Below are 18,579 nucleotides of genomic sequence, written 5' to 3'. Positions count from 1 at the left end.
GTGTCCCCAGGTTTTCCGTCATTTCCACCACACAAACTATTTCCAGTAATGCTTTTTACCTAAAAAATTTTATTTACTAAGGGAAAACATAGTGTTAGTAAAGGGGAAGGTTGATGCCAAATATCAGAGACATATGGTGATCGGAAACTGAAGAAAAATAATTGTAACCATCACTGGAGAATAAAGTATTTTTATTCGACGTCATTTCCACCACAGCTGTAACTTTGTCAAAATATGCAAAATAAGTGAAAAAAGCATATTGTGTGTATTTTGGATACATTGTACAAAAGTATGTGGGCATGTCAATGGAATGTGATTATATATGGCTGAAAATTGTGAGAATGTCATTTCCATCACAGTCATTTCCACCACAAAGTGAGGTCATTTCCACAACAATATTCCATGTCATGCAATTGTGCCCAGTATCATACTTTGTTTCAAGACATATTAATGAGTGTATCAACCATTTTAAATGTGTGTTTGGAGATAATTAAATTTCCCACAGAAGAAACACCCACATGGGGCAGCCGTGGCCTACTGGTTAGCACTTCGGACCTGTAACCGGAGGGTTTGCCGGTTCGAACCCTGACCAGTAGGCATGGCTGAAGTGCCCTTGAGCAAGGCACCTAACCCCTCACTGCTCCCCGAGCGCCGCTGTTGATGCAGGCAGCTCACTGCGCCGGGATTAGTGTGTGCTTCACCTCACTGTGTGCTGTGTGTGTTTCACTAATTCAGAGACCAAATTTCCCTCACGGGATCAAAAGAGTATACTTATACCCACATACAGTAGGCTACACACACACACAAACACACACACACACACACACACTGTGTAGATAGGCTATAGAGGGAGTCTATAATTTATTGGTAGCCTATTTACCTTAATAGATATAATTGCTGTGCCTGTAGGTTATTCAGGGGAGCCATTCTCAATAGGCTAAAATCACACTGTGAGGGCCGTATGTTTAGCAAGGACTGATAATTGGAGCTTCAAAAATATTTCACTTGCAACATATTTTCTTTATAGAAATATAGCAGAGACTCGTATGAAGTTAAAAGGTATCACTTGTGGTACTCCTCCAAATTTTAAAGCAACACCAAAGAGTTTTTTGTATCTTAAAATAATGTTTCAAAAATAGTTTCAGTGGTTCATCAACTCGTAACAGGGTGAACGGCAATTCTGCATTCGCTTTGCGGCCCTCTATCGGCTATAACCACACTATGTAAGTTTGCCATATCGGGTAGCGGATCTGTAGTTCGATGGAATGAGACATAAGAAACTACAAATTTGACTTGCATCTGATGTCGCAATACATCGTACTTTTATAAGTTATGCAAAATATTCTACCTTGTCTGTGGACATCGTTATTTGCAAAGCCGGTGCTGGATAAACAAATAGCGTGCCCACATGGACTACAATTGAAATTTCATGTGTCTTGTTCTCTATCATCAACTTATTCAATTAGTAAAACTAGCCTGACCCAAGGTTGCTACACCTGGAGACATAATCATCTGGCAGGTTTGCTTGAGAACAAGAGAAGTGAAAGTATGCAGAGCTAATATCAGAGGTAAGAGAACACACAAGACCAATGGAGATAGGTGCTATAGAGGCTTTATAGCAATGTCGGCCACAACACTTCTGCTAGATTTTGTTTTTTGGTCACTGAAAGGAGCTGTAAATCAGTTCTTGGAGGCTGCTGAAAAAGCAAACCGATGGCTGTGTCTGAGGCACAGACTACTTGAGGTCATTTTGTAACCTGAACTGACTCACTGAGGGGTCCTTAATGAAATTAAGAGAGTGAAACATGGATCTAGTGTATCATTTTTTTTATTTGCACATCCATTGTGTTAACAAATTTTACATACATTTCAGCCTCAGTGTACTATTGTTAGCATAGACTTATTAGCATTATGCAGGTTTTTTTCTTTTTTTAAACACATACCAGATTACTTGTCCTCAAATAGCCATTGTTTATCCCTTTCCCAACCCCACATCAAATAAACCAATGACCACAGAATTTTGGAAAATGGGCCAAGCAGGTATCACAATGATGCAATTTTCTTTTCTGTTTTCTTTGTACCATAAGTTTCTCTGTACAACACACAACAGCAAAACTCAGGGAGAGAGGGGAAAAGTGAAAGCCAGGAAAATTAAAATGTGATTCAGACCTCAAACAGCAAATATATTAAAATAATAATAATAATAATAATAATTAAAATAATACAATAATAATACAAATTAAACATCAGAAGAAGACATTTGCATACAGGGACAATACCCTTAACCATTCAAGGGGTTTACAAGAAGTCACGACAGGCCGGGGTCAGGCATCAATACGGTGCAGCAGTAAATCAGAACAAACAATCATTTACACAGAGTTATGTTCATATACAGTGTATTTATATAAAAACAAGTTCTCCCAGACACAGCTACAGTGGCCCGGAAGGGGACCGAGAAGCAAGGAAGGAACGTTACGTTTTTAGGCAAAATAAAAAAAAAAGGATTCTTCTTCAGGGGGTTGCTAAACTTGTAATGAAACAGGAAAATGTATGTACTGATAAAAACATAGTAATGTAATGTAAACGTTAAAAAACTCTTTCAAGAAATACAATAATTGGAGTGTTAGACAAAGCGACAGCCAGAATAGTGGAACTTGCAGGGTCAAAGGGTTAGAGGTCCATAATCGAGTTTGGTCAGTTATCCCCATTGTTCTTTAAAAATTGTCCCTATTGTGGTCCGTTACTTTATGGTGCCTAGGCGAGTCGGAAAATAGCAGAATTCAGTCTGCAGGTTTTATATACTCAACACAGCTGTGACTGAAGTTGAACTTTCATTGCATGGCTTTGTCTGCATAGCAGGAAAGGTCACATAGGCGTTGTGTTGTGATTGTGAGTCTGTGTGTGTGTGTGCATGTCCAAATGGGTGTGGATGCATATGCGCATGCATATTTTGAACTAAGACCTTTTGCTTCCTGTGAGTTTAGGGCTCTGCTCTCATTTCAGGTCTTGTTGGAGAGGCAACATCCTCTCTTCCTGTCAATGTGTCTGTGTGTGTGTGTGTGTGTTTGTCTGTATGTGTGTTAGTAAAGAGAGTGAGAGGGTGTGAGGGTGAGTGTGAATGCATCTCTGGGTGTGTACTGGTGTGTAAATTTCAACCACACTCTTATTTCACATAAATGTGTGTATGTGTGTTTGTGTGTGTGTGTGTTGTAGAGAGGACATGAAAAGAAGTTAGACAGACGCCATAGGACAAGGGGTGAACAAAGATGACAAATGTTTGTAGACTGAAGCTAGTCATGGAAAAAGATAATGTGGGGAAAAGGACAAAAAAAGAAAAGAAGAAAACATTTGGCCTTTATCTGCCTCTTTGCATGAGAACTATCCTCAAAAAGCCCCTGCACACACACACACACACACACACACACTTTAATAGTATTTGCCTGTCCATGGTGCTGTTATGCCAGCCAATCTCTTGGCTTCTGTCCTGTGTGTGTGTGAGTCTGTGTGTGTGTGTGTGTGTGTGTGTGTGTGTGTGTGTGTGTGTGTGTGTGTGTGTGTGTGTGTGTGTGTGCGAGCATGTGTGTGTGTGTGTGTGTTTGTGTGTGTGTGTGTGTGTGTGTGTGGCGTGAGTGTGCATGTGTGTGTGTGTGTGTGTGTGTGTGTGGCGTGAGTGTGCATGTGTGTGTGTGTGTGTGTGTGTGTGTGTGTGCGAGCATGTGTGCGCATATGAGTCTGCTCTACCCCCAGGCTTTCCGCAGCAGTGACATCACTGGGAAAACACACACATACACACACTCATCATCACATAAACACTCATGCTACCTTACGCACACATACATGTAAACACACACTGCACCCCCCCCCCCCTTCCATCTTTCTTTCTAATGCAAAAACACACACACACAACCAACTGTTGTGCACCACATTCTACTGTGTGTGTGTGTGTGTGTGTGTGTGTGTGTGTGTGTGTGTGTGTGTGTGCATTTGGTTGGTTGGGGATATGGTGCAAGACCTGATGTGATTGAGCCATGGTTCACTGCCCATCAGGATCATTTAATTCAATTGTGCTGCGGACCGAATGACGGGCGGGCAGACTGGCGGTCAAGCGGGTAGGCTCTTAAAGGGACAGTCCACAATTATGGCAAAAGGTTGCTGATATTTGAGCTCAACTGTGAATAAAAATGATCTCCTCCACACACACACCCAGAACAGGCAGCAGGAGGTCTGTGTAAAGCAAGCAGCTGAACTCGACAAATAAATGTGCTGGATGACAATGGCAGACTTTACAGGGGCCTATTCAGGCTGCTGCCTGTGTGCCCTCAGCAAGGACACCGTATAAAACAGACAGACCCAGTGGGCACCACCACTGACTCCCTTCTGTCCCCGCAAGGAGGCAAAACCAGGCCCTTAACACCCTCAGAAAAACAAAAGGTACTGTTAAGGTTCTCTAGGGTACAACTTTTGCCAATATATCCTACAGGGGGCACAATTAAGCCCTGAGGTACTAATATGATAGATAGATAGATTGTTAGATACTTTATTGATATGCACTGTCTCTGAACCATTTATGTACCTTCTCTAAATACATTTACTGGTTAAGGGGTACAATTGTGTGCCCTGGGGGGTACTGCCACAGTGACAAGCATTTTGTATCCCTAAAGGTAAAATTTTACTTTATTTTCTGAGACAGAAGCCTGCTCCTGGTCCTCTGGTGCCCTGTATTAAAGCAACACAGTGCAGTTAATTTACCTTACAACAACGGCTCCAAAATCATTCTGATGCTACACTGACTTATAATATGGAGAATGTGCGCCTGGTACGTTTGATATTGCACTATTTAAGGTTGTTGATCGATTGGGTACGATCATGACCCTTTTAGACGTTTTTTGACTGTATACCGTCTTAGCACTAAAAGGCATTGAATATTGATGCTAGATATAAATTATTCCATGGTGTTTCTATTACACTCAGAGTCTCAGTTACTGGGTGTGGTCATGGTCACACAATTTACCTGGCAAAAAAAAGGTTTTAAAAAGATAACACGGACATCTTCTTGATATGACATTTCACACTAATGTTTGTTGGAGCAGAGTTTATGAAGGGGTATAATAATTACCTAACTTATATATAGATGGTGTTCTACAAGAATCCATTGCGTATGAATATTGAAATTCAGTAAGAAAAACAAGAAAGTAAGAAGAGATTTTAAGTTTCCTATGTTACAGTATGTACAGCTGGCTCCAATGAGAGCAAAGAAAGACAGACAGGATGAGCCGGAAAAAAAATGTCTGTGAGAATCTATACAAAATGGCAGCCGCCGCACGAGACCCCAAGTCTCAAAGTTCTCTCTAGTCTTTCGGCCTATTCACACCCAGAACGATAACGATAACTATAACCATAACGATAAAAGCGATCACACTGAACAACGATAAACAGTCTCTCCTTGTGTTAATGAATGTGACAGCTAAAATGTTATGTGTTCTGATTGGCTATTAGCTTTTTATCGTCCTCAAAATCGCTCTGAAAGTGATCCCCAACAATATTGTTCATTCTTCATGTCGTTATTGTTATAGTTTATGTGTGAACGTCGTCATTCATATTAACGAGAACGATATTTGTTTATAGTTATCGTTCTTGGTGTGAATGGGCCTTTTGCCTCTGTCAGGTATTCTGACTCCTCTGTTTATGAGAGGGGAGAGGTCGATGCGCCTCTGTTGTTCTTTTTAATTGGTGCAACCCGCCCCCACAGTCCCAGCTGATCTATAAAGGGCTCTTATTATGACGGCTTTCCTCTCTAGAACATTTCTGGTTCTGATCTGGTGGCGATATGGGTCAGATCAGGGTCGGATCTGATTCAGAGTCAGCGGCTATCTGTGTGTGTGTGTGCACTGACTGAGTGTGTGTTTGTGTGTGTGTATGAGTGTGTGTTTTCTGGTCTTGTTCAAGTTGACAAAACAGCCTTTGCTGCCGACACTACGCTGTCCCAGAAGAAAGTACTAAGCATGGTGATACGAGCCCCAGCTGCCACTCTGCTGCTAACTGAGGCTTCTAACTGCAATCCAGTCTCCAGCCATGCAGCTACTCTCTGGGGAGTCAGAGTCTGATGGCTGTGTGTGTGTGTGTGTGTGTGTGTGTGTGTGTGTGTGTGTGTGTGTGTGACAGGTTATCTGAGTATGAAGTGTGTATAATGGTTATGTGTGTGATATCGTGCATGACGTGTGTGTGCTGACGTCAACACAGACTAAAATGAGCTGATGGGAGTCCCTGTCATGAGGACTTTTGGAGGTTTGATGCTACTGGAAATGAGAAGACCAAAGTCACTTCAGGGACAGACTGAGCTGCTCATTTAGATCTCCACCACACACAGAGAGAGACAGAGACACTCAGTCACTCAGTCAAAACGTGTCAGAGATAGATGTGGAACCTACAGGTCTCTCTCTCTCAATAACACACACACACACACACACACACACACACACACACACACACACACACACACACACACACACACACACACACACACACAAACACACACATATATACACTATGCAGATGAGTGATATGTAACAAACACAAATACGGAGTGATGACAGATACTATAATCCAGCTGAACTACCAGGTGTGATCTCCCTCTTGCAGAACAAAAAGCATGTTGAACTTGAACAGAACCCTTCTGTGGTGCTGAGTTTAGTTTTTTTGGTTTTTCGTGGCTGCTGTACTCTCTCTCTCTCTCTCTCTCTTTCTTTTTTTATAACAAAAAATAAACATGCTTCTTCCCTACAAGCACAGGATCCTGTGGAAGGAACTAGAATTTGAGAATCCCTGAAAGAAATGCTTGATGTAAATCATGATTAAGTGAGTTACACAACTTTGCTTTGCTTTGCTTTACTTTGCTTCTAATGAAGTCAACCTCTTTGTGGATCTACTAGTTGATGTCCTTCCAGTTTTGAATGCAACTTAAAGGCTCGTTTGAAAAACACCCAGAAAACCAGTCTGCAAACGAGTCGCCGGTTCCCTTTCTGTTTACATTTAGTCATGAGGATTCAGATTATCCTTCTTTCCTGACCTAATAAATACAGAAAGTGGAAAGTGGTTTGACAATCTGACCCATTAGAGATTTAATACACACTTCCACTACCTCATCTCTGACCTATTCATTTAACTAGCTATGAGCTTTCTATAACTATAAAACTGCATCCAAACCCCATGAAGGGTAGATTCACACCCATTATTTTTTTGTTCTAATGAGGACTTCCTAAACATGATCACAGAATGCACACACACATGTGTGAGGGGTAGTTGCTTAGACAGGAGGAGCTGGCGAGAACCCAGTAAACTGTACTGTAATGCACACCAGAACACCCCCAGGAACAATCCGGAACAGCCCGGAATCAGAATGCCTATTCTATGGATACGATGAGTGGATATATTAATGAATATATTAATTTGAAGCTTTGTGATCAGTCTGTTCTTTGTTGCTTTTTTGAGTCGTCAGAGTCCTTGGTCGACGATCTCTTTTACGTTCCCAGACGGTGTCTGGAAGGGGAAAGCTTGGAGTTGGGGTTGGAGTGGGGGCGTTAGGGGCAGGTATCTCATAGGCGTGGAGTGAGTTCTGTCCTTAAGAGCAATTTTGTCTCTGATTAGGCAGGGATTGAATAAGAGGGAGGGAGGAGGTCTCAGGGTGTCAGGTGATTGGGTTCAGCACCTGTCAACATGACAAGGGAGGAGGGGCATAGTGTCTCTTATCAGGAAGAGGGAATGTCTAATGGGACTGAGGAACTTGGCGGGGGGAGGGGGGGGGGGTTGTCTTCTCTATTTCAACTAAATCTTTTATGTGTTTTGGGATAAAGGGGGGTGGCAGAGGGGTAGGCACTCGTGCGCCCCTCCCCACCCCCTCCACCTCTTGCTGGGCAAGGCAACGGCAGCGGACGCTCTGTGTTCTAGAACTCCTCCAGGTTGTGCCACTTGGCAATCTGCCGGCGGGGGTTGTCGCAGACCTCGCGCCAGTGTGTGACGCCAGTGGGCGCCGGGCTCTGCCCGCCCAGGACCACGCGGCCGACCATCTCGTTCTTGGTGGTGCGATCGAAGTCGATGACCAGGAACTCGACGGACAGGTCGGGCATGAGCTCGGCGGGCACGTCGTAGATGAACGACTCGTTGAAGACGGGGTTGAGAGTGCACTTCTTCACGTGGGTCTTCTTCTTGGCGATGCGCTTGCGGCCGTAGAACACGTTCACCTTCACGTACGGGTCTGTGGGAGGGAGGGGGACGGTGAGGAGGATGAGAGAAGAGCGTTAGCAAGGATGAGAGAATATGTGTGTGTGTGTGTGTGTGTGTGTGAGTGTGTGTGTGTGTGTGTGTGTGTGTGTGTGTGTGTGTGTGTGTGTGTGTGTGTGTGTGTGTGGTTGAATACAGTAATAAGAGAAGAGGGTGTGATAGGATCTGTGTGTGTGTGTGTGTGTGTGTGTGTGTGTATGTGTGTGTGTGTGTGTGGTTGAATACAGTAATAATAAGAGAAGAGGGTGTGATAGGATCTGTGTATGTGTGTGTGTGTGTGTGTGTGTGTGTGTGTGTGTGTGTGTGTGTGTGTGTGTGTGTATGGTTGAATACAGTAATAATAAGAGAAGAGGGTGTGATAGGATCTGTGTGTGTGTGTGTGTGTGTGTGTGTGTGTGTGTGTGTGTGTGTGTGTGTGTGTCTGTGTCTGTGTGTGTGTGTGTGTAGGCACGTGTGTGTGTGTGTGTGTTTGTCTACATGTCTATGTAGTCAGGTATACTCACTGCCAGACAGCCCGGAGATGTCCATCTTGGGCAGGTGTTTGGCCTTCAGTACAACCACATTGAGACGCTGAGTGGCAGGATGGTAGGAGAGAGACACCAGCAGCTCTCCACGGCTGTCACACTACAGGAAGAGAGTGAAGAATGGCACACATGTTAAAACAAACACACACACACACACACACACACACACACACACACACACACACACACACACACAGCCACACACACACACACACAGCTACACACACATAACCTCTTTCACACACAAGCACTGCAACACAGCAGATCTTACATCCAGGTCTTACCTACTGACACACCCAGTCAATGTACACACACAAACACCAACCCACACACACACACAGATGGTAAACACCCAAGCGCCTCTACACAGAAGCACACACATATGCAGGCAGAGCTCTCTATCCACCCACTACAATGAACACACACACTTTTGCAGCGGCTCATGTGGATCAAACATGCATGCACATGTATGGTGTGAAATTCTTCGGGAGCTTTTCTGCAGTGAATACACCTCCTCTAAACCCTCCTTATCTTCCCTCTTTCTTGGTCTCTCTCTCTCTCTCTCTCTCTCTCTCTCTCTCTCTCTCCCTCTCTCTCTCTCATCACTCAGTTCTGGGAGAACAGATTCTCATGGTACTCTGTGGTATCACCATAGCAACTCACAGTGGGAGGCAGCCCAAGGCTTAGTTTGAACTTGAGACACGTATATCACAGAAGAAGTGTGTGTGTGTGTGTGTGTGTGCGCGCGCGCGCATGCACATGCAATTCAGATACAGTTGGTGAATGTGTTTCTTTGTGTGTGTGTGTGTGTGTGTGTGTGTGTGTGTGTATTTCTCTGTGCTTAGTCATGGATGATTCACTATGCCTCTTTATGGGCATGTATGTGTGTGTGTGTATGTGTGTGTGTGTGTGTGTGTGTCTATTCGTCATGGTGAACATGGTGTTTCTGCACATGTTCAATACTGTCGGTGCTTGTGTCTGTCTGTGTGAGTAAGTTTCTATCTGTCACTCTGTGTGCGTTTATCACTGTGTGTGTGTGTGTGTGTGTGTGTGTGTGTGTGTGTGTGTGTGTGTGTGTGTGTGTGTGTGTGTGTGTGTGAGTATCTGCTTCTCATACTGGGTGCATCAGAGTGCTGCTGTGCGGTGCGGTGCTGCCAGCAACTTGTGCAGCTCTATACGCATGAATCAGACAGACATTTACATAACAGCCACTCATGCTCCCTATGCTAATGTTTTCCTGACACGTGCACCGAGGGGGCAGGAATCACAGACAGGATGTGATGGCGACGGCTGGCTGGGTTGGATCTGGCCCTGATCTGGCTCACATGCACCTCATAAATCCAGCTCCATTAAATTGCATTCAGTTGAAGTCAAGTCAAGTCAAGTCAAGTCAAGTCAAGTCAAGTCATGTCATGTCATGTCATGTCATGTCATTTTAGTTTCATTCAAACTGTCCACCTGATGGTTACAGTCAGTTGCTGACCAACGCCTGATGTTAAGTGGACAGGATCTAGTTGACAGTATCGTGAATCGTGTGTGCATAAATCAGTTTGCCCTTACTGTACAGTACACAGAATATATATATATATATATATATATATATATATATATGTCTGGGCATATGCTGTATATACATTTGTCTGTGAATATAGTTTTCTTCATGTTTCATGTTTAAACATTGTGCACCTGGCAGGAGTACTGTACATTCTGTTAGGCTGTGTGTATGTGCGTGTGTGTGTGTGTGTGTGTGTGTGTGTGTGTGTGTGTGTGTGTCTGTGTGTGTGTGTGTGTGTGTGTATGTGTGTGTGTGTGAGTTTGTGTGTGTGTGTGTGTGTGTGTGTGTGTGTGTGTGTGTGTGTATGTGTGTGTGGACCAAGGCCTTGTCTGGTTATTTTTGTCCAGTCTGTGGGGTGTGGTAGGGTGTACTTCAGTGCGGTTCTCTGCGGATGATTTAGACACGAGATGCCGGAGCGAGGCATATGGCCAGGGGTGGACGCCTGGCGTGCCATAAAAGGATAATGGCTTTCTGTAGCCGCCATAAGTACCTGACATACTGCTGTAGTAAGCAGGCTGACGTTTTTACAGTGGAAGCCATCAGTAATTTACCCCCCAACCCCATCCCTAACCTCAACCTCTCTCCTCTCTTCCTTTTGCGTCTTCTCCTCTCCTCTACTCTCCTGTCCTCTCCTCCTCCTCTCCTCTCCACTCATCTCTTCTCCACCTCTTTCCTCTCCTCCCTCCCCCCCTCCTCTCCTCTTATCTCATCGACGGAGTAAAGCATATCCGTGTCGGATACACCGGAACCAAACAGCACTTCGTTATTCAACACAGAAATGGAAGGTCCTTCGTCAATGGACTTCCTTCCCACTACTCCCAGATCATGTATGCAGATATCTCCTTACAGATGCACAGTTTGTATGTTTGATATTATTCTGTTAAATTCTATTTAGTCTATTACTAATACTATTGTTTACACAATGTGACTTTACTTTCATTTTAATCTTAAGGTAATGTTTATTCATGTAATTATTATGTATATTATTATGTCATTATAAGTCCCTTTGGACAAAAGTGCCTGCTGAGAACTATGCACATGAACACAAGACAAAGACTAAGCTCCACTTGCTGTCCTCCTCTGATCCACTTACTCTCCTCCACCCCTCTCTCATCTTCCCGTTGCTCCCAGGCTAATTTGAGTAACGTTAGTATTAGCATTTGTCTTTCAAGTGCCTCTCCCTCTTTCTCTCTCTCGCTCTCTCTCACTCTCTCTCGTCACTGAGTGCTTTCTCTGGGCCTCTCCTCGTCTCATTAAGTCTCCTCTCCGCTTCCTCTATCCACCTTTTCTCCGAAGGGGGGATCGATTCCACCATGTTTCTGCAGGAACAGAGTTTGAGACAGAAACGGAGATAGGTTCCATTTAAGCCATTCACAGTGAGGAAAAGAGAGAGAGAGAGGGAGGGAGAGAGGGAGGTAGAGAAAGAGAGATAATGTCTGAGTAATTTACTGTCCATACTTAAAGGCCAATGGATCCTCTCTCAGCAGAGCAGAGGTTATGGGCTATAAAGTGTGTTGGGTTTCTGTCTGGACTAAAAAAGCAAATGGATCCAGTATCAGCAGAGATTATGGGATGTAATATATCGTAACACCCCCAATTATCACCACTTTTGTTCAGAAATTCTAAAACAACAATGTTTTTTAACACTTCAAAATAACATTTACTAAATGAACTTACATTTCTCAGTAGCCATAGATGTGTAGATTTGAACAAAATCTGGTTTGGTTCTTAACGGGAGCATTTACTGCCTGAAATATCCGATTTTGTTTACCACGCTCGGAGTTATAGTGCTGGCCTGATGGGTCGCCTATTTACACCGTTTCAATGGCACATGAACGGTTAGACCGAGAATTCTCGTCATGAAATTAAAATTCCACTGGAGCTCCAAGTGGTTGTGTACACGCAGCCTTACAACACTGTTTACAGCTCTTCGAGTCACGGTAAAATGTAATTTTTTGGTACATAGCTAATGTAGATACACCTATGGTGTGGGTGGTTGCGTTTCTTTAGGAGTCCACTGTCTTGGTTTGTATAGAAATGGATATTAAGTGACACATACACGCAAGACGGTGGAAATACGGGACCGACGGTAATAGGGGGAGTTCCGATAGGTGTGTTGTATTGCTGCTGAATGCTCCTCTACTCTATTCTACTGCCTTTTGTATATTCTTGTATTTTGTATCTTATGTTAATACGTTGATATGTATCTACATGTATATTGTTGTCTATATTGTACAGTATGTGTCTTTATTACTATTGTCTATTGAATGTTTTACTACTACATGTCTATTTGTACTACTAAATGTATATTTGTTGAATATACAGAGAGTTTAACACCTACCGAAGTAAAATTCCTTGTATATGTAAGTATACTTGGCCAATAAAAACTGATTCTGATTCTGATTCTTTGAGGGTCATGTCGGAGGTCTTCATGTCACGTCTTCAACTCCATGAACGTTCGCCAGTGTTTGTCAAACTTGAACACACCTCTGATTTAGCCTGTGATCATGTACTTGTATGCTGCTCACTGAATGGCAGTGTTTTAATCATTATGTCTTCATCATTGCTCAGCATGTGCACAGGAAGAGGTCTCCTCAGGCTACCAAAGCTGAGTCTGGTATTTTTTTGTTTGTTTGTTTAGTTTCTTCGGGGATTATCTTCTCACCCTTCACTGCTCTATTGAGCTGGTCTCACATGCACACACAGGCACGCACGCACACACACACACACACACACACACACACACACACACACACACACACATTCACACACACACACGCACGCACGCACACGCACACACACACACACACACACACCATCTGTCCATCCTGTGCTTGTGTCATTAGACAGTGTGAATGTCTCTGCTCTTTCAGATAACACAGAGTTATGACGGATTATAGCACACACAACTCACACACACAAACACACATACATGCACACACACACATACACACACACACAAAAATGTATCTTCAATTGGCCTGCAACAATATCTGTGCAGTAGCCATGCAGATGCTAATGCTGAAGTACAGTGAGAGTGTTCATCTGTGTAAATATGACGTCTCCAATGACTCTATATGCAACAGTCTACATTAACTCCCTGCAACGGCCTGATCCATTATTCATGCACCACCTCATGAATGATTAAAACAGGAGACGTCCCTCCTCTGTGCTTGTGGCCCAGTGGTCATAATGGTCTTCAAGTCTGTTATCAGCCTCATATTACAGCCATACTGTAAGCTCTTTCTCTCCTTCTCTCTCTACCACCCCTCTATCTATCTCTCTCCCTCTCTCTCTACCCCCCCTCTCTCTACCCCCTCTCTATATAGCTATCTCTCTCCCCCTCTCTCTCCCTCTTTCTCTACCCCCCCTCTATCTCTCTCTCTTCCTCTCTTTCCACCCCCTCTCTATCTGTCTCTCTCTCCCTCTCTCTCTTAATCCCTCCTTTCTATCTATCTATCTATCTATCTACTGTATCTATCTATCTATCTCCCTCTACCCCCTCTCTATCTATCTCCCTCTCTCTCTCCTCTCTCCTTTTCTCTCTATCTGTAACCCTCGCCTCTATCTCTCAAATTCAAATTCAATACATTTCATAGCCATGACTGTAAAAGTTGCAATATTGCCAAAGTATGATGTGAAAATATAAAAACAAGAAAAATATTTGACATGGAGTAGGGTACCCCTCTATCTATCTCTCCCCCTCTCTCCCTCTTTCTCTACCCCCTCTCTCTTCCTCTATCTCTCTTCCTCTCTTTCCACCCCCTCTCTATCTGTCTCTCTCTCTCTCCCTCTCTCTCTTAATCCCTCTTCTCTATCTATCTATCTATCTACTGTATCTATCTATCTATCTATCTATCTATCTATCTACTGTATCTATCTATCTATCTATCTCCCTCTACCCCCTCTCTATCTATCTCCCTCTCTCTCTCCTCTCTCCTTTTCTCTCTATCTGTACCCCTCGCCTCTATCTCTCAAATTCAAATTCAAATTCAATACATTTCATAGCCATGACTGTAAAAGTTGCAATATTGCCAAAGTATGATGTGAAAATATCAAAACAAGAAAAATATTTGACATGGAGTAGGGTACGTATTAAAATAAAGTAAAGTAAGTAATGCACCCACCCTCTCTCTCTATCCCCCATCTCTGTCTCTCTGTCCCTCTCCTCTCTCTCATCAGAATCAAGTTATATTGAGGTTTTCTTTATGCTACCACACCCTCTTAATCATCTTATATGTTCTCCCTCTCTCTCTCTCTCTCTTCCTTGAAGCCGTGACTACTAAATCTGCCAAAATAATACATGATGGAAACCTCGGTGCTGATAGTTCTGCCCTCATGTTTTCCTTATGAGCCCCTTTATGTTTCATTTCTGATGCTCTCTGACTTTTTCCCTTTTTTATTTTTACAACTTCTCCATCTTTATTCTTTATTCTTTTTATCTGTATCGGTATCGGTGTTCACCAACATTACCATTTGCTTCTCCTTGATCTCTGGCAATGTCCTCGTTTCCCCCTCAAATATTCATTCCACACCACACTTCCCACTCGATCATATATCTCTTTCAACTTGTTTGCGTACACACAAACACACAAACACACACATGCACAGATGCATACACCCACACACACACACACAAACATACCTACACATCCCACGTGCTTCGCATGCTGAACATTCCTGCACATACCTGAACATTCCTCTTGGTGATTGGCTGGTTGATATGCACGCGTCCAGTGCTAGGGTCCACGCCGGTCAAGGGAACGACGGCCTCCCCAATGATGTCGTCGCGGGCAAATCGGTCGAAGCTGAGCACCAGGAAGTGCAGCGTGAGCTCGGACAGGGTGCTGTAGGACACGCCGTAGAAGGTGAAGGTCTCGTCGAACACGGGTTCCAGCGTCTTCCGCAGCACGCGGGTCTTCACGCGATGCTTCTTCTCCGGCAGGATGGTCATCTTCACGTAGGGGTCCGAACTACCCGCCTGCTCGTCCACCGCCGGCAGGCCCTGCGCGCTCATGATGGTCACCACCAGCGCCTTCTTAGGGAAGTTGTAGTCTACGGCCAGACTGAGCGTGCCCAGATTCAGGGCGGCCGTGCAGTGGGGCGAGGCCGACTTACTGGCCGGCTCGCTGCCACTGCTGCCACCACTCCCGCCACTCGAGCTCTCCAGGCAGCAGTAGTCAGCGCGGATGGGCAGTGCCCGCTCCAGTCTGGGCACGCCACAAGGGGGCACCAGCGGGTTCATTTGCAGGTGCGCCCCCCCGCCGAGGAAGCCGCCCTCGGGATCGGCATCCACCATCACGTTTCCACGGCCGCGTCCGCATTCGCCACCACTGCCACCGCCGAAGCTGTAGCGCCAGTCGCGCAACGACGATGTCAGAGACGATGTGGCCGACGAGGAGGCCGAAGAGGACGATGACGAGGGCCCGCCGTTGCCGTGGCGACGGCCCACGCGGACGATCTTCTTGCTGCCACTGAGGGACTCGGGGTAGATGCTGATGCCCTTGAGCATATGGATGAACTTATAGGGGGGGTCCACGGGGGGGTCGTACGGCCCGCTGTTCAGCTTGTAGGCCCCCGTCATTCGCCGGTAGCGGCGCTGGCAGCAGGTCCACAGGAACACGGCGACCGTCACCGAGACGACCAGCACCCCGGCACCTAGGAAGCCTGCCAACACCGGCGAGACATCTGAGAGAGTTACAGAGAGAGAGAGAGAGAGAGAGAGAGGGATGAAATGAGAAAGAGAGAGAGAAAGAAAGGAAGAAGACAGGATCGTGATGAGAGGAAGCACTAAAGATAGCAAAGGACTGTGGGATGGATCCAGGCTCAGAACTGAATGCCAGACCTGCTGGATCCATACAACAGGCAGCCAACAGAACCTGCCCAAACTCTGAATCTAGCATTATACAACGATCCACAAAATCCAATAACATCCGTCTGAAAACATCCTTTCCAAGGACCAAACAACACCTTGATAACCATGGAGACAAGCCAGGAAGAGGTAATTTAGGGCAGTGGGCATGGGGATATTGTTGTCCTTATGTGTACAAGACTGTTCTCTCAAAATAGGCAAATATGGAAATATAGGTGACAGGGGGTGAGAAGGTGTTTGACAGAGTGAAACCATAGAGAGACAGACAGACAGCAACACAAGGCTATGTGAGACAGACAGGGGATGAGAAAGCTGTTGAAAGCAGAGATCAGTTGCAGCCCCGAGTCCTAGATGAATGTTTGCGTGTGTGTATTTTAGTGTGCGTGTGTGTGTGTCTGTGAGAGAGGAAGTGACATGAAGGCGTCGTCTGGGACACAACCACAGTGACCTGGTTAAAAGGTGAACGCCTGGCCCAGTTAGCGGCTAGCAGTTAGCGGTGAGGGGGAGGCGGTTCGGCAGTACGGCAGGTGCTGGGTGTGCAGACTTTGGTTTGGATCAGGCCTGTGGACTGGAGACTTCAGTTTGGATCAACATCTCCCAGCCCGCCTGCACGGTGCACACACCACACAGCAGGGCTGCACTACAAAGTGAGGTAACTGGCTAACTGGCTAATCCAGGTAACTTTGGGAGTGACCGCTGGCAAAGTCCTTTTAGGCAAGTCCCTCCACTCGGCGGCCATATACCAACGTTTTATGGGCACTCATCGGGCACAGTCTTTGGGTCAAACTGCGAGTGCGCAAGGCTTCACTACACCAATCTTGCTCCAGCGGCGAGATCACAACACATGATTGGCACGATGTCTTCACAACACACCACATTATTGGCTCAATGTATTCACATCAGACCACATGATTGGCTCAATGTATTCACATGTCGACGTTTTGCCGAGGAAGCGGTGGGGTATGTGTAGACAACGGCCATATTGGCGTGACAAACTAGCCCCATGCATTTCTATGGAATATTTTTTGAGTGCTGTGTCTCCACATTAGAAAGTCTCTGCCACTGGTGACCCAGTTAGCAGCTAGCAGTTAGCAGTGAGGTGGATGCAGTACAGCAAGCAGGTGCTTGGACTTCAGTTTGGATCAGGGTTGTATACTGGAGACATCAGTTCGGATCAACTTCTTCTTCCCTTCCTGCACACCGCAGGTGACCCAGTACCTCAACTGCTACAGCAAGAGCCTGATACGCCAAGGGAGACTGAACAAAATGTCTGTGCATCTGTTCAATACTGTGAGGCTTTGTAATGAAAGTATCTGATATAAATAAACATTAAAGGGGAAATGTAGGGCAGGGCTAAATGTTGTTGTTGTTGCTGCTGCTGCTGTTGTTGTTGTTAAACCACATGGCTACATGCTGCCCAAAGCTAAACAAATATCCGAAAACAAAGCAGCTGTAATTTGGTTGTGTGACTGCTCATGCGATACTGAAGATCAGCTGGCTAACAAAAGGCCCATAGCCGCTAACTCTGTGAGGGCTCAGGCCCATATCTGGCCCAGATAGGGAATGAGCCCATTTCCATTTGTGTTTAAAATGCGTCTTGGGTGATCTGATCCCAAGTGGTCAGTTGTAAATACAAATGTAAATAATCGCCAAGACGCAATGTGATCCGATCACTCAAACCCTTTGCTGAGGTGGTCTGAGATGCACTTGACCTCATATCTTTTGTAGTGTAAACGCAAAAGCATTGTGATGCGTCCCAGACCCATAAATGTGACGTTGGCAATAGCAGAATCCAAACAGAAGTGGTCAGCAACGTCTCTGGATGTGACTCTGAATTGATTATGGATCTGGCTCTGATATGGTGCTGATACGGCTCTGATCCTATGAGACTGGAAGCGTCAAAGTCTCATCCCATAAATGGGCTCCGTGCTCATGGTGCGCTTTTTGTGTGTGTGTGTGTTTGTGTTTGTGTGTGTGTGTGTGTGTGTGTGTGTGTGTATATTTATTATTTTTTACCTCTAACTCACTGAGGGTAATAATTGTGGACTGACGCTTTGACGGACCCACTGCCCATCTCTCTCTCTCTCCCACTCATTTTCTTTCCTGTTTTTATCATGTCTTAATAAAGGCTAACCCCAACATAATAACTTCATAAAGATGAAGAGAGACCCTGTGCCAAACATCCAGAGACAGGCTGGCTGGGAACACAGCTCTGCCAGAGAAGGTGGTGTCGGGTGAAAGAAGAAGACGCTGATTGAAATGCAGAATTGAAATTCAGGAACAGAGAAGAGATGCAACTCGAGTTGAAAGCAGCTTAAGATCACCAAGGGAAACTGATTTATGCATTCAGA

The 18,579-nt window shown here is 45.0% G+C and overlaps 1 protein-coding gene across 1 annotated transcript in view; it reads right to left on the bottom strand.

The window, feature by feature from the left end:
- Nucleotides 1–7,804: 7,804 nt before the first annotated feature.
- syt11a (synaptotagmin XIa) overlaps nt 7,805–18,579 on the bottom strand; it is a 22,082-nt gene continuing 11,307 nt past the window's right edge. The window contains exons 2-4 of the mRNA XM_076300920.1: nt 15,047–16,044; nt 8,781–8,901; nt 7,805–8,251 (exon numbers count right to left, since the gene is read on the bottom strand). Coding sequence (XP_076157035.1) covers nt 7,941–8,251; nt 8,781–8,901; nt 15,047–16,044 — 1,430 coding nt within the window. The 3' untranslated portion in view covers nt 7,805–7,940. The remainder of the gene's footprint in view (nt 8,252–8,780; nt 8,902–15,046; nt 16,045–18,579) is intronic.

This window comes from Alosa pseudoharengus, unplaced genomic scaffold, assembly GCF_046254945.1.
Source record: "Alosa pseudoharengus isolate Yale_2024_CS ecotype anadromous, Long Island Sound unplaced genomic scaffold, YU_APseudo_1.1 YU_APseudo_1.1_scf_23, whole genome shotgun sequence".
In the NCBI taxonomy this organism is placed as follows: Eukaryota; Metazoa; Chordata; class Actinopteri; order Clupeiformes; family Clupeidae; genus Alosa; species Alosa pseudoharengus.
Note: the sequence above shows the minus strand (reverse complement) of the source record. Positions and strands in the feature narration are given on the sequence as shown.